The sequence below is a fragment of the Ranitomeya variabilis genome, chromosome 2 (assembly GCF_051348905.1).
Source record: "Ranitomeya variabilis isolate aRanVar5 chromosome 2, aRanVar5.hap1, whole genome shotgun sequence".
Lineage (NCBI taxonomy): Eukaryota > Metazoa > Chordata > Amphibia > Anura > Dendrobatidae > Ranitomeya > Ranitomeya variabilis.
This window is the reverse complement of record NC_135233.1, coordinates 363,929,147-363,942,569: the sequence shown is the minus strand read 5'-3', so window position 1 is coordinate 363,942,569 and position 13,423 is coordinate 363,929,147. Positions and strand designations below refer to the sequence as shown.

Here is a 13,423-nt window from a genome sequence, read left to right as displayed (position 1 = left end):
GGAAGGTGTGAGTTTTTTTTTTTTTGCCCAATTTATTTCCCTGCCTGTATCTGCATTAATTTGAGACTGTACTCGTGTGGAGTACAGATGATGGCAGTGATGGGTCAACACATGTCTCTTCCTCTGAGCTGACCCATCACTGCCATCATCTGTACTCCACACATTCTCAAATCAATGCAGGAAAATAGACTGAGGAAAAGCAGGGAACGGAAACCCCTTGCAGTTTTTTTGTTATAGGAATGAAGCGAGATCCCCTAATAAAGTGATTTGCAAATTTCCTAAATTTTTCATTCTGGACAAAAATATATAAAAAAATTAAAAATAAATAAAAGTATAGTTACTCTTTAAGTGACAGCAGCTCTGAAGCACAAACTGCTGCTCTAAGGCCGGCCTCACACTTGGCGTAAGACAATACGCCACGTATTATACGTCCGTACTACGGCCGTAATACGGAGAAATGTTCCCAAAATATTGATCCGTAGTCAGGGTGTGTCAGCGTATTTTGCGCATGGCATCCTCTGTATGTAATCCGTATGGCATCCGTACTGCGAGATTTTCGCGCAGGCTTGCAAAACCGACATCTAATGGATTTATGTGCTCAAATGTTCAGGAAAACATATATACAATATATATATATATATTCTGTGCTTAGATTTCATTCAGCGCGATATCTGTGAACAGCCGGTAATTCAATTGCCGGCTTTTCATTTCTCCTGCACAAACCCGACAGGATATGAGACATGGTTTACATACAGTAAACCATCTCATATCCCCTTTTTTTTGCATATTATTAATCTGGCTTAATGTCACCTTACAATAGGAAGGTGGCATTAACACTTCATTACCCCATATCCCACCGCTACAGGGAGTGGGAAGAGAGTGGCCAAGTGCCAGAATAGGCGCATCTTCCAGATGTGCCTTTTCTGGGGTGGCTGGGGGCAGATGTTTTTAGCCACGGGGGGGCCAATAACCATGGACCCTCTCCTGGCTATTAATATCTGCCGTCAGTCACTGGCTTTACCACTCTGACGGAGAAAATTGCGCGGGAGCCCACGCCAATTTTTTCCGCCATTTAACCCTTTATTTTAGCAGCTACAGCGCTGAAATTTTGCACATACACACTACTAACATTAGTAGTGTGGAATATGCAAAAAAAAGGGGATATGAGATGGTTTACTGTATGAAAACCATGTCTCATATCCTGTCGGGTTTGTGCAGGAGAAATGAAAAGCCGGCAATTGAATTACCGACTTTTCACTAACAGCGCTGCGTATTTCTCGCAAGTCACACTGCAGGTCCGTGTGGAATCCGTATTTTTCGCGCCCCCATAGACTTTCATTAGCGATTTTTTTGCGCAATACGCTGACAAACGCAGCATGCTGCGATTTTGTACGGCCGTAGAAAGCCGTATAATACTGAACCGTAATATACGGCTGATAGGAGCAGCCCCATTGAGAATAATTGTGCCGTATGTAATGCGAGTTTTACGGACGTAGTTTCTGCGCTCTTACGTCCGTAAAACTCGCCAGTGTGAGGCCGGCCTAACAGGTAATCCACTGTGGTGATGAAGAAGGAGATCCACGGATGTATCACGTTTTACATTTTGGAGCAAAGATCGGCTTTATTTCAAGTTTATTTTTTATATATTATATCATGAAAAGGAAATCCTGGGAAGAGGTAGAAACGAGATGTCGTCTATAAAAGCTATATACACAGCATAAAGCGCTAATAGGCAGTCACGAGGACATTAATAAATATACTTTACACACCTGCGGTATATACAATACATCCAGACATACTATTCATCACAACCTTCCTCTCTGAGCCAGTCTTAATAAGCTAAGGCCTGGACTAAAGTGGGCAGACTTAAAAGGATTGTCCATTTTATTTTTTTTTTAGATACCTTCCAGACCTGGGATTTAAGGAGTCATTTCTCCTGGTCCATGAAATCGTTGACCAGAAAGGTCCTTATCTTGATGATCTGATATGGTTCCAGCTGCCCGCACCCATGACTTTTATTACATTGATGGGTCGTCAAGTATCTTAAGACAATTTTTTTTTTTTTTTTTTTTTTTAGAGCCGTCTGTAGGTTCCATATCCTAAAATGATGCTCTATAAAAGTCTGACATCTTCTTTTGGTCAATGGCATGGCCTCCAGCTTCTGGGACCACTAGTAATTAGCTGTAATCTGGAGAAAAACCTGGAAGCAGCTGATTGTAATACTTCACTTCTCCTGTGGGGGCAGTGTAGGAAAAACAAGGGCCTATTATAAATTAGATCCTCCTGATAGAGAGACGCTCATTGTAGCTGTGGATGTCCCAATGTAGTCTTCTGTTTACAGTTTTTTCTGAAGTAATCTGATTTTTTAAGAGGGTCACAGCCAATTGTACCTATATTACACTACATATACTGCAATATACATACTACAACAAATCTGTAGATTCCTCAGAAAGTTCTTCCGTTGTCCCCCAAGTCTTGTTTTTACGTCGGTGGAGGTCCGTTCACATATGATAGCATCAGAGACCAGGTGAAACGTTTGGAAGGGCAGGTTTGATGACCCCACGGAAACAGAAGAGAAGTAACCAATATCAGGATCAAGACTGAAGCAAAGGCCAGACGCTTAATCCAGAAGGAAAGAGAACATGAAGGCCTGTAGGAAGTTTTGTGCAGGTCCAGACGGGACAAGTCATCCCTGAAAAAAGATTTTGGAAATTAGTGACTGAATACAAAGCTAACAGCAATACTTTTTACTGCCACTGGGGGGCGCTCATAGCACACTGATTCCAGGCGTTATATTGCTAACCTATTTCCAATATAGGTCATCAATATCAGATAGGGTCGGACCCGCACCGATCAAATCCTCACTTTTGCAAAAATAACCCCCAACAACTCCAGGACTGAGCTTCTATACCACAAACAAACTGTGGACAAGAGTGGCGCTGTTTACTAAATAAAGCAGCCATGGCTTTCAAATCCTGTACAACCCTATTAAATACAGCTCTCATAATTGTTACAGTATGAAACTAGAATCAGAGATTTATACCCGTTCTCCATGAGAATAGACACGTCCAGCTTTGTAGGCTTGAGAGTCCCCTTGGTGCCCTACAACATAAAAAAGCACATATGAAAGAAAGATCTAGGAAAAAAAAAAATAGATCGAGGTTGTGATGTCAGATTTTTTTTTTTTGCAGCTTATTATGTAAGTGAAAACTATGACATCACAGAGATAGTTTATGACTTGGTGATGTCACTGGCCTCCACCAACGTTTGGTTATCAGTGCCTCCTAGTGGAAACGTAAGGAAGTTTTCCATAAGGCTACGAATACATGGAAACAATGCAATACAAGGTCGTAGAATGGCTAAAGAAATACCCAATTGTACATTGCAATAAATATGTATTTTTTTTACCTGGTGTAAATGCTGCTGTTCTCCTGAATCCGGCGATGTTTTTCTTTTGTTTCTGCGCCTCTCTGTTCCTGAGATATGGCCTCTTCTTCCCTGTATAGCAATCTAGGCGTGGTCAGCAAGAAGACAAAGTGAAAAGAATTGATGACCACTCCCCCTTTGATAACAAGTCTCATTTTACACACAGGGACGAGGAGGCCATATCTCAGGAATAGAGAGGCGCAGGAACAAAAGAAAAACAATGCCGGATTCAGGAGAACAGCGGCATTTACACAAGATAAAGAAATGACATATTTATGACAAGTGACAGGTTTCCTTTAAGGACTGAAATGTTAAAAAAAATGTTGAATTACCTCCATAGTCCACCTCTGTTCCTACCTCCACTATCAGAGGTCAGAAATTACATATCACCCAGTTATCATGAGTCATGAAACTGTGACTATTCCGGCTGTAAGAGATGGGTACAGTAAGAGGACATCTGTAAAGTAGGAGGGTTCTCTTATTGCAGGTGGGTAGGACAAAGCAGGGGACTATCCACATATGGTAGAACATGCCTCCTGCTGCTAGGGAATAATGTCAGATGAACTGAAGTTACTTCTCGAGCTAATATATTAGCCCTATATGCAATCAGCCACAGGAAAGTTATAACTCATTGGTTCACCTTATCCACACGATAGCTGATAAATCTATGATATCTTTGGTTTCCAACACTTGGACCCTCACTGATCATGAGAATGGTTGTCCGATGTCTACTGTATGAATGGAATGATAGTGCACTTTTTTGACCACTGGTCCATTATAACTACTCCCATAGATGTAAACAGACCCTTCAGACCAGGGTTGGTGGTGGTCCCAGCATTTGGACTTCCATTGATAAATGTTACTTGTGAGATATCCCCTTAAATATCTGAAATATGTTATATGAATATGATAACATTCCATGACTGGTATCCTACCGGATTACACGTCACTTGCTTCTTCTTTCTCTGACGTCTCCTTTGTCCAGAGAAGTTTGTTTGTAACTGGCTGTCAATCACCTTGGCATGGGAAGTCAATGGGATCCCTGGATCAGGGTTTTTTCTTGAAAATCCAAGAGAAGCAAAATGATTGTTCATCCTACCCCCAGCATCTGGCTGATCTCCAGGCGAGGAAACTGAGACCAAAGACAAAAGTGAAATAACTCTACAAGTGGCTGCAATGTTGCTTAGAAGTGTTAATGAAAATTAAGTATTTCTCCCAGAAATGTATTGCAAATACAACGTTTTGTTATACACGTTTGTTTCCTTTGTGTGTATTGGAACAACACAAAAAACACAGAGAAAAACGGCAAATTGGACATAAATTCACACTAAACCCCAAAAATTGTTGGCACCCCCAACTTAATATTTGGTTGCACACCCTTTGGAATAAATAACTGCAATCAATCGTTTCCTATAACCATCAATAAGCTTCTTATACCTCTCAACTGGAATTTTGGATGACTCTTTGCAAACTGCGCCAGGTCTCTCATATTTGAAGGCGTCTTCTCCCAATAGTAATTTTAAGATCTCCAAACATGTATTAAATGGGATTTAGATCTTGACCCATTGCTGGTCATTCTAGAACTCTCAAGCACTTTGTTTCCATACATTTCTGGATGCTTCTTGAAGTATGTTTGGGGTCATTGTCCTTCTGGAAGACCCATGACCTAGGACGCAAACCTTTCTGACATTGGACACTACATAGTAACCCAAAATACTTTGGTAATTTTCAGATTTCATGATAACTTGCATACAGTCAAGGTACCCAGTGCGAGATGCAACAAAACCCCCAAACATCTTTGAACCTCCAAAATGTTTCACTGTAGGTACTGTGTTCTTTTCTTTGTAGGCTTCATTACTTTTACGGAAAAAAGTAGAATGATGTGCTTTACCAAAAAGCTCTATCTTGGTCTCATCTGTCCACAAGATGCTTTTCCAGACGGATTTTGGCTTACATACATTTTGGCAAACTGCAGACTGGCTTTTTTATGTCTCTGTGTCAGCAGCAGGGTCCTCCTGGGTCTCCTGCCACAGTGTTTCACTTCATTCAAACGTCGATCGATAGTTCGTGCACCCTGAGCTTGCAGGACAACTTGAATTTCTTTGGACCTTGATTCGGGCTGCTTATCCACCATCGGGACTATCCTGTGTTGCAACTTTTCATCAATTTTTCTCTGCTGTCCACGTCAAGGGAGATTGGATTCAGACAGTTCTCTTCTCCTCTTTCTGTTCTCCATGCTTAGTGTGGCACACACAAACACAGAATGCAAAGATTGAGTCAACTTCTCAATTTTTTATCTGGTCTCAGTTGTGATTTCCATATTGCCCACATCTGTTCCTTGCCACAGGTAAGTTTGAACGAGCTTCATATTCTTGAAACAAAATTGTTTATCCACAATTTTGAAAAGGTGCTAACACTTTTGTCCAGACCATTTTTGGAGTTTTGTGTGAAATTATGTCCAATTTGCCTCTATTTTCTCTGTTTTTTTTTGTGTTGTTCCAATGTGTTACAAAGCGAAAACACATGTGTATATTAAAACATATCTAATTGGAATAACTTTCTGGGAGAAATACTTCATTTTCAGGAACAATTTCAAGGATGTCAACACTTTTGGCCAGGACTGTATATACAGCTCTGGTAAAAATTCAGAGACCACTGCAAAATGTTCAGTTTGTCAGATTTTTCTCTTTATAGGTATATTTATGAGTAAAATGTAAATTGTTCTTTTATTCTATAAACTACTGACAATATGTCTCCGAAGTTCCAAGCAATAAATTTTGTATTTATTTTCTGAAAATGAGAAATGGTCAAAATAACAAAAAAAAAACAGAGCTTGGCAGACATCAAATAATGCAATAAAACAAGTTCATAATCATTTAGAAACAACAATACTAATGTTTTAACTCAGGAAGAGTTCAGAGATCAATATTTTATGGAATAACCATGATTTTTAATCCCAGCTTTCATGCGTCTTGGCATGCTTGCCACCAGTCTTTCACACTGCTTTTGGGTGACCTTATGCCATATCTGGTGCAAAAATGTAAGCGATTCTTCTTTGTTTGATGGCTTGTGACTATCCATCTTCCTCTTGATTACATTCCACAGGTTTTCAATGGGGTTCAGGTCTGGAGATTGGGCTGGCCATGATCACCTGGTCGTCTAATGGTTAGACGGAGACCTGGAGAGGCATACAAGTGTCTTGCACCAACTGTGAAATTTGCTGGAGGATCGGTGATGATCTGGGGATGCTTCTGCAAGGCTGGAATTGGGCAGGTTGTTCTTTGCGAAGGACGTATGAATCAAGCCGCATACAAGGTTATCCTGGAAAAACAGTTGATTCCTTCTGCTCAGGCAATGTTCACCAACTATGAGGACTGTTTTTTCCAGCAGGACAATGCGCCATGCCACACTGCTAGGTCAATCAATGTGCGGATGAAGGACCAACACATCAAATCCCTGTCATGGCCAGCCCAATCTCCAAACCTGAACCCTATTGAAAACCTCTGGAATGTAATCAAGAGGAAGATGGATAGTCACAAGCCTTCAAACAAGAACTGCTTACATTTTTGTACCAGGAGTGGCATAAGGTCACCCAAAAGCAGTGTGAAAGACTGGTGGCAAGCATGCCAAGACGCATGAAAGCTGTGATTAAAAATTATGGTTATTCCACAAAATATTGATTTCTGAACTCTTCCTGAGTTAAAACATTAGTATTGTTGTTTCTAAATGATTATGAACTTGCTTTTTTTTTGCATTATTTGAGTTTTTTTTGTTTTTTTGACCATTTCTCATTTTCAGAAAATAAATACAAAATTTATCGCTTGGAACTTCGGAGACAAGTTGTCAGTAGTTTATAGAATAAAAGAACAATTTACATTTTACTCAAAAATATACCTACAAAGAGAAAAATCAGACAAACTGAACATTTTGCAGTGGTCTCTTAATTTTTGCCAGAGCTGTAATGCTATAAACATCAGGAGAAGCTACTGCTTGGTGGATAAACCTCATGAGGTCAGACCACAGATCTTCGTGCTTGTAGGACACTCACCAGAACATGGGATCACGTCTTGCCCTGTGCCCGTCTCCAGCGGCAGCAGAGAGCTGTGCCACACCTATAGGGATAGAATGGTGCACACTATATTTCAGGATTTGTACAAGGTAAGCCATCTGGAAAGCTATGTCCTACAACCGACTGAGATAGAGGAACCATGTGCTGAGCAGTAGATTCTGAAGATCTGGACATCAGGAAAGAACATGTCCCTCTAGCAATTAAGTGGGAAGGCAACAACATGGCATAAATGAACTATAACATATGTCTCGATGAAGGCATAATGTGTAAAAAGCTATTTTGGGGAGAAGAAAAATTTAAAGATGGGGCGTTGGTTTGCTCTCCAAACAACAAAGGGGCATGGATTTACAATGTAGGCGCTCTTGAAGGAAAGCTACGAATTGGGAGGCTTGGAAGTAACCATGTCTGAACCACCATTGGAAGACAGACACATTCGGCAGCAGCTTATCGCCCCTAAGAACAAAAGGATTGGATGATGAATTTCCACCCGCCAGACCCTTCTTTTACCCATCATTTATTGGGGGAAATTAATGAGGTCTGTATATATATTAGATGGTTCCAGCAAAATTGACATAAGTCTAATGTGTTCACATTAAGGCCCATTGAGGTCCTAAGAATATGCCAATAAAGAGACACGATGGTACTTACTGATGCATTTTCAATCTGTACTTGGCCTTGAATCTGTTCTTGACTCCACTCGAAATGACAAGTGTCCCGGAGTGAAGGATGGTCGTTGTTGATATCTTCCAAAGTTTCCTTCGCTTCTTGTCTTCTCATGTTGGAATACGTAATACCGGAGTATGAGCTGAGACTGCTCCGAGATCCCTCACTCCTCTGGGGAAGCTTCCAGGGTGCTGGGATAGGAATGGCACTAAAATTGTTAATCTGAATCATAGATAAAAGGGCTATCAGACTAGACGAGTTCATATAAATGTTTGCATACCGGAGGTGGCCGTGTGGAAAGACTCTTGGCCATCATGAGAACTAGATCTTCCAACATCACCTAATGGGTCCCACTCCAGGTCAACAGGCAATGCTGCATTGGTTACAGGAACATTAACTGAAACAAATATGTCTCCATCTTCTATGTCCAGATCTAAAAACACATCTGAAGAGCCCGATGATAAATGTTCTATGGCTCCATCCAAGAAGTCATCTTCAAATACCTTCAAGAGAAAATTAAGAATTCTGCTGACACCGTCTGCTGCAATGCTCTGTACATCTGCCACATCTCTGTCTACCATCTTACCCATGGACTATATTCTAACTACGATCTAACTTTAGCACCTTTCATAATCTTAACCTCTCATTTTTCAGTCTTGGATATTTCTCTTGTGCTGCATCATTTCTCTGGAATGCACTATCCCAGACAGTCAGGTTAATTCCCAACATTCACATTTCAGAGGCATAAAAAATGCATTTTTCCTTTGAACCTGATCCTTTCATTCAGTGCTATCCCTCATACTTCTTGTTCCGACATCTGCACTCCATCTTCACTTACGGTATATTGGATGCCCACATACCAGTTTTGTGCTCACAAGTCTCTTCTGCAACCGAGAGAGGCGAATATAGATCTGTTGGCAATACGAGCCTAGTTCTGTCATTTCCACCTCTAGGTCCGCAGCATCCAGAGGATCACTATTATCTATTAACTGGTCTCCTCGCTCTAGAAGACCTTCCACCCTCTTCATGTTGTTCCAAACATCCTCCTGGAAAGCCTAGAAATGATTTATTGATTCAAGCTGCAATATTTATACTGGCATATGCCTGATATAAGGCACTGTTGAAATTACATGTTATTATAGGATCGATCAATAGTATAGATATTATTAAAAAAACTGAACATGTTTTAGGCTAAAACCAGTAAATAGTGTGAAATTAATTGTTTTATATAACATTTTTACAACAGTTACGATCTGGCAGAAAATACTTTATTCATTAGATTTAGGGGATGGCCATGGAATCAACACTGGTGCCATTTTATGTTACCTGAGTTGCAGGGGCTATATGTAAAGATGAGCAAATTAATTCACAAGACTCTGATCCAGCAGTCAGGTCAGTATTCAGGGAGCCCTGAGAACCGCTTCCTACCTGCCGGCATATTCACCTCGTCTTTGACCCACACACACACACAACATCACCAGCCAGCTAATTACAAAAGGAGCCGAGGGTGCCAATAGGCAACAGCAATGCAATATAGACCTGAGTCCTGACAATCGATTTGCTCATCTCTAGTGATATGAGAATAGCAAAAAAAGAATTAGCTTTTTTGTTAGTGCTGTTGTGATCCAGCTACCCAAACTGCTCTTTTTGATCCTCTATTACTCCAAAACATAATCCTGTTTGGCCTCAATTTTCCGACCCTTGACTTGTTTTAATACACATTTATGGCTTTTAGGTTTCTGCACCCTGACTCTGCCAGATCTGTTACCGGACACTTGCCATAAATCACCATGGTCCCATCACTTTCCCAGTAGAACACTTGATTCCACCCGATCTCCATTACCAACCACTGCCAGATTAATTACAATCGATCCTTATTAGTGATGAGCGAATATACTCGTTACTCGAGATTTCTCGAGCACGCTTGGGTGACCTCCGAGTATTTTTTAGGGCTCGGAGATTTAGTTGTTTTCACAGCAACTGGGTGATTTACAGCCACTACCCAGCATAAGTACATGTGGAGGTTGCCTGGTTGCTAGGGAATCCCACATGTAATCAAGCTGGCTAGTAGCTGTAAATCATCCAGCTGCGGCAAAAAAAACTAAATCTCCGAGCACTAAAAAATACTCGGAGGACACCCGAGCATGCTCGAGAAATCTCGAGTAACGAGTATATTCGCTCATCACTAATCCTTATCATTCAACCCTTCCCGATATGTTTGTGGCGACTTTCCTACTGTCTTGGCCCACAGCAAACAAAGCTCCAACCACTCCGTCTGATGTTATCCAGAAAGTAGGCCACTGCACCAGCTTAGGACACCTAAGTCCTGGGACCAGTTGAACACTCCAACCCTAACCAAAGTCATAGGATAGGTTGTGGACGGTGAACTGTGACAATCAGGTAATTTTTTCCCTGGGCGTGGAGGGATCAGATACCGTCATTTTAATTTTTCTAAATACTTGAAAATACCTAACTGTGTAATATATCCTATCAGAAAAATCGGCTTCTTTCTCCTCATGGACTGATCTTTCACTCTCAATTCTTGGATAAAATCTGTATTCAGTGAAATTATATTTTCAAATTACTGAAATAGGCGATGACAGTTGGTGCTTTTAAAATTCTATGGAGGAGGGAGGAGCTAGAGGCTGCAAGTTCTCCTGAAACGACAGTTACAATTCTCTATAGAACTTTATGAGAACCAGCTGTCATTTCTTATTTCAGTAATGGTAAAATCTGTATTCACCGGGGACACATTTTACTTGTAAATTGAGAATTTTTAGAATAAAGATGTAACTTAGGATGGAAGTTTTTCTCCTTATCACACCATCCATCATTACGATAAGATGGACATATTTGATGCTTTTCTGTAACCTTGAACATTCACTGACATCACCATTGCCTTGCTCTCATTACCTTTAGTTGTTGTATTTTTTCTGTGGAGTTGCCCCCATAGATATACTCCACATTGGATAATTCTAGGTCCATCTCTGTCAAACATAGTTTCATCTCATCCTGGTCAATTTCAAAGTCTTCCCTCTGCTGGACTCTAGTCTATGGGAGAATTATGGAAAATCAGTGGCTGCATCTTCCTGAATTCTTCTGTTGACTTTCTTCCTTGCGAAGATTTTGACCTACCTTCAATGTCCCGTGTAATGTTTCCGCCTCCCCCTGAAGGCTGTGCCAGAGTGTGTTGACTTCCTGCATCCTACTCCGGAGGACACTGGGAAGCAACGTCTGCTGTGGGGTCTGTGTGAGTCTCCAGTACTGTCTGTTTAGAGACTCCAGGTCTAATAATTTCTCCCGTATTTCTGTCATTATAACCTAGGATGAAGAGAATACAAGTTGTAAAATGTTTATTGGGTAACCTATGGACAACCAAATTTGGTGCTCACTACCTCGTACTTCCTCAACGCCAGCTTGGCTTCTTGGTGAAGTGTCTTGTATGGGTTTTCTTGAGATGTAGCCACCTGAACAATCTGCAGCCAGTCCTCAAAACGAGAAAGCGAGTCTAGAAAATGTTCACAAACTTGTCGGTCCTGACCCATGCTAGACAGAACATGGGAATAGAAGATAAATGAAAGAAACCATTGAGATGGAAAATATTGAAATGCCCTCAATTATGGTATCCATCTTTGCCACCCATCACAGACATGCCTGGCACCCACTTTCCATGACTCTGGAACTAATTCCCCACCTTAGAGAGTGAAGTCCTGCATACTGTAGATTCTCAATACTCACACCAAATAGGAAGGGACCACCCTTTGTCCACGGGCCACATTGCCTGTATGATATGGACATCCTTGACCATGGTGTCACTCACCGAACTTTATTTTCCAGTGATGCATTGCAAACGTCACATTCTTGGACTCGATTCTCATCTTCAGATAATGGAAGATACTTGGGTGTTGTTCCAGAAGAGAAGTCATGAAGACACATATGGAGTATTTCGGGATGCTTTTCATGTGAATTGGTGGCTACATCATAGTATGTAGAGTTGGGACACATAGAGTCTTGAGGAGGGGTGTTACAAGAAGGAAAATTCAGAACTTTACTATTGGCCGAAGAGTCAACAGAGTTGGAAAGAGAGCAGCCGCAAGTGGAGTCCTGAGACAAATGATCACTATAATGTCCATTGAGAGGTAGATGGTCAACAATTAGATTATCATTGTTGGAAACCACATCAATCTGAGAAAAAGTCGTAGACTGAAAGCTTTGGATATGACATGGAGTGAGAAGGTCAACATTCGTGTTGTTTTGGTCAATGGAAGTACATTTTCCACATGGGTGGGTTTCAGCGTTCACATGAAGGGAAGTAACACCATTGTTGAGAGTGATGATGATTGACTGATCTAAATAGTTCAGTGATTGCGCAGGATGTGGCCTTTGTTGTGGATTAGAAAAAGGTGCTCCAGAATGATTAAAGGTACCGTCACACTAAACGATATCGCTAGCGATCCGTGACGTTGCAGCGTCCTCGCTAGCGATATCGTTTAATTTGACACGCAGCAGCGATCAGGATCCTGCTGTGATGTCGCTGGTCGCTGAATAAAGTCCAGAACTTTATTTGGTCGTCCGATCGCCGTGTATCGTTGTGTTTGACACCAAAAGCAACGATACCAGCGATGTTTTACACTGGTAACCAGGGTAAACATCGGGTTACCAAGCGCAGGGCCGCGCTTAGTAACCCGATGTTTACCCTGGTTACCAGCGTAAAAGTAAAAAAAACAAACAGTACATACTCACCCAGCGTCATACCTCCCCCAGCGTCTGCTTCCTGACACTGACTGAGCGCCGGCCCTAAAGTGAAAGTGAAAGCCGCTGTGCTGTTAGGGCCGGAGCTCAGTCAGTGTCAGGAAGCAGAAGCTGGGGGACGCTGGGTGAGTATGTACTGTTTGTTTTTTTTACTTTTACGCTGGTAACCAGGGCAAACATCGGGTTACTAAGCGCAGCCCTGCGCTTAGCAACCCGATGTTTACCCTGGTTACCCGGGGACCTCGGCATCGTTGGTCGCTGGAGAGCGGTCTGTGTGACAGCTCTCCAGCGATCAAACAGCGACGCTGCAGCGATCGGCATCGTTGTCGCTATCGCTGCAGCGTCGCTTAATGTGACGGTACCTTAAGAGTCAAATGGTCAACACTAGAAGAAATGAGGTCCTCATTGTTGACTGGAGATATCGGAAGATAAGAATGAAGATAAGGTGAAGAACTCTCATCGGGGTGGAAGTCAGTGGCCAATTCACAAGTGCAGATGCAGGGAACACAAGCA

The 13,423-nt window shown here is 41.6% G+C and overlaps 1 protein-coding gene across 1 annotated transcript; it reads right to left on the bottom strand.

Moving 5' to 3' along the window:
• Window positions 1–1,576: 1,576 nt before the first annotated feature.
• On the bottom strand, window positions 1,577–12,592 carry LOC143805972 (nesprin-2-like). The gene is made up of 11 exons (XM_077285765.1): window positions 11,979–12,592; window positions 11,554–11,704; window positions 11,294–11,479; window positions 11,072–11,209; window positions 9,019–9,213; window positions 8,439–8,661; window positions 8,144–8,349; window positions 7,475–7,538; window positions 4,362–4,558; window positions 3,044–3,102; window positions 1,577–2,692 (listed from the first exon to the last, which is right to left on the bottom strand). Exons 1-11 carry the CDS (start codon window positions 12,161–12,163, stop codon window positions 2,482–2,484), a joined length of 1,815 nt encoding a protein of 604 aa, XP_077141880.1. The 5' UTR covers window positions 12,164–12,592; the 3' UTR covers window positions 1,577–2,481.
• Window positions 12,593–13,423: the final 831 nt, after the last annotated feature.

Excerpts from the sequence above, each read along its gene's own strand:
- LOC143805972 (XM_077285765.1), bottom strand. The coding sequence starts at position 12,163 with ATGTGTCCCAACTCTACATACTATGATGTAGCCACCAATTCACATGAA. Across the intron at positions 4,559-7,474 it reads AGACGTGATCCCATGTTCTG|TTTCCTCGCCTGGAGATCAG; the intron begins GTGAGTGTCCTA and ends CTTTGGTCTCAG. Across the intron at positions 2,693-3,043 it reads TCTATTCTCATGGAGAACGG|GGATGACTTGTCCCGTCTGG; the intron begins GTATAAATCTCT and ends ATCTTTTTTCAG.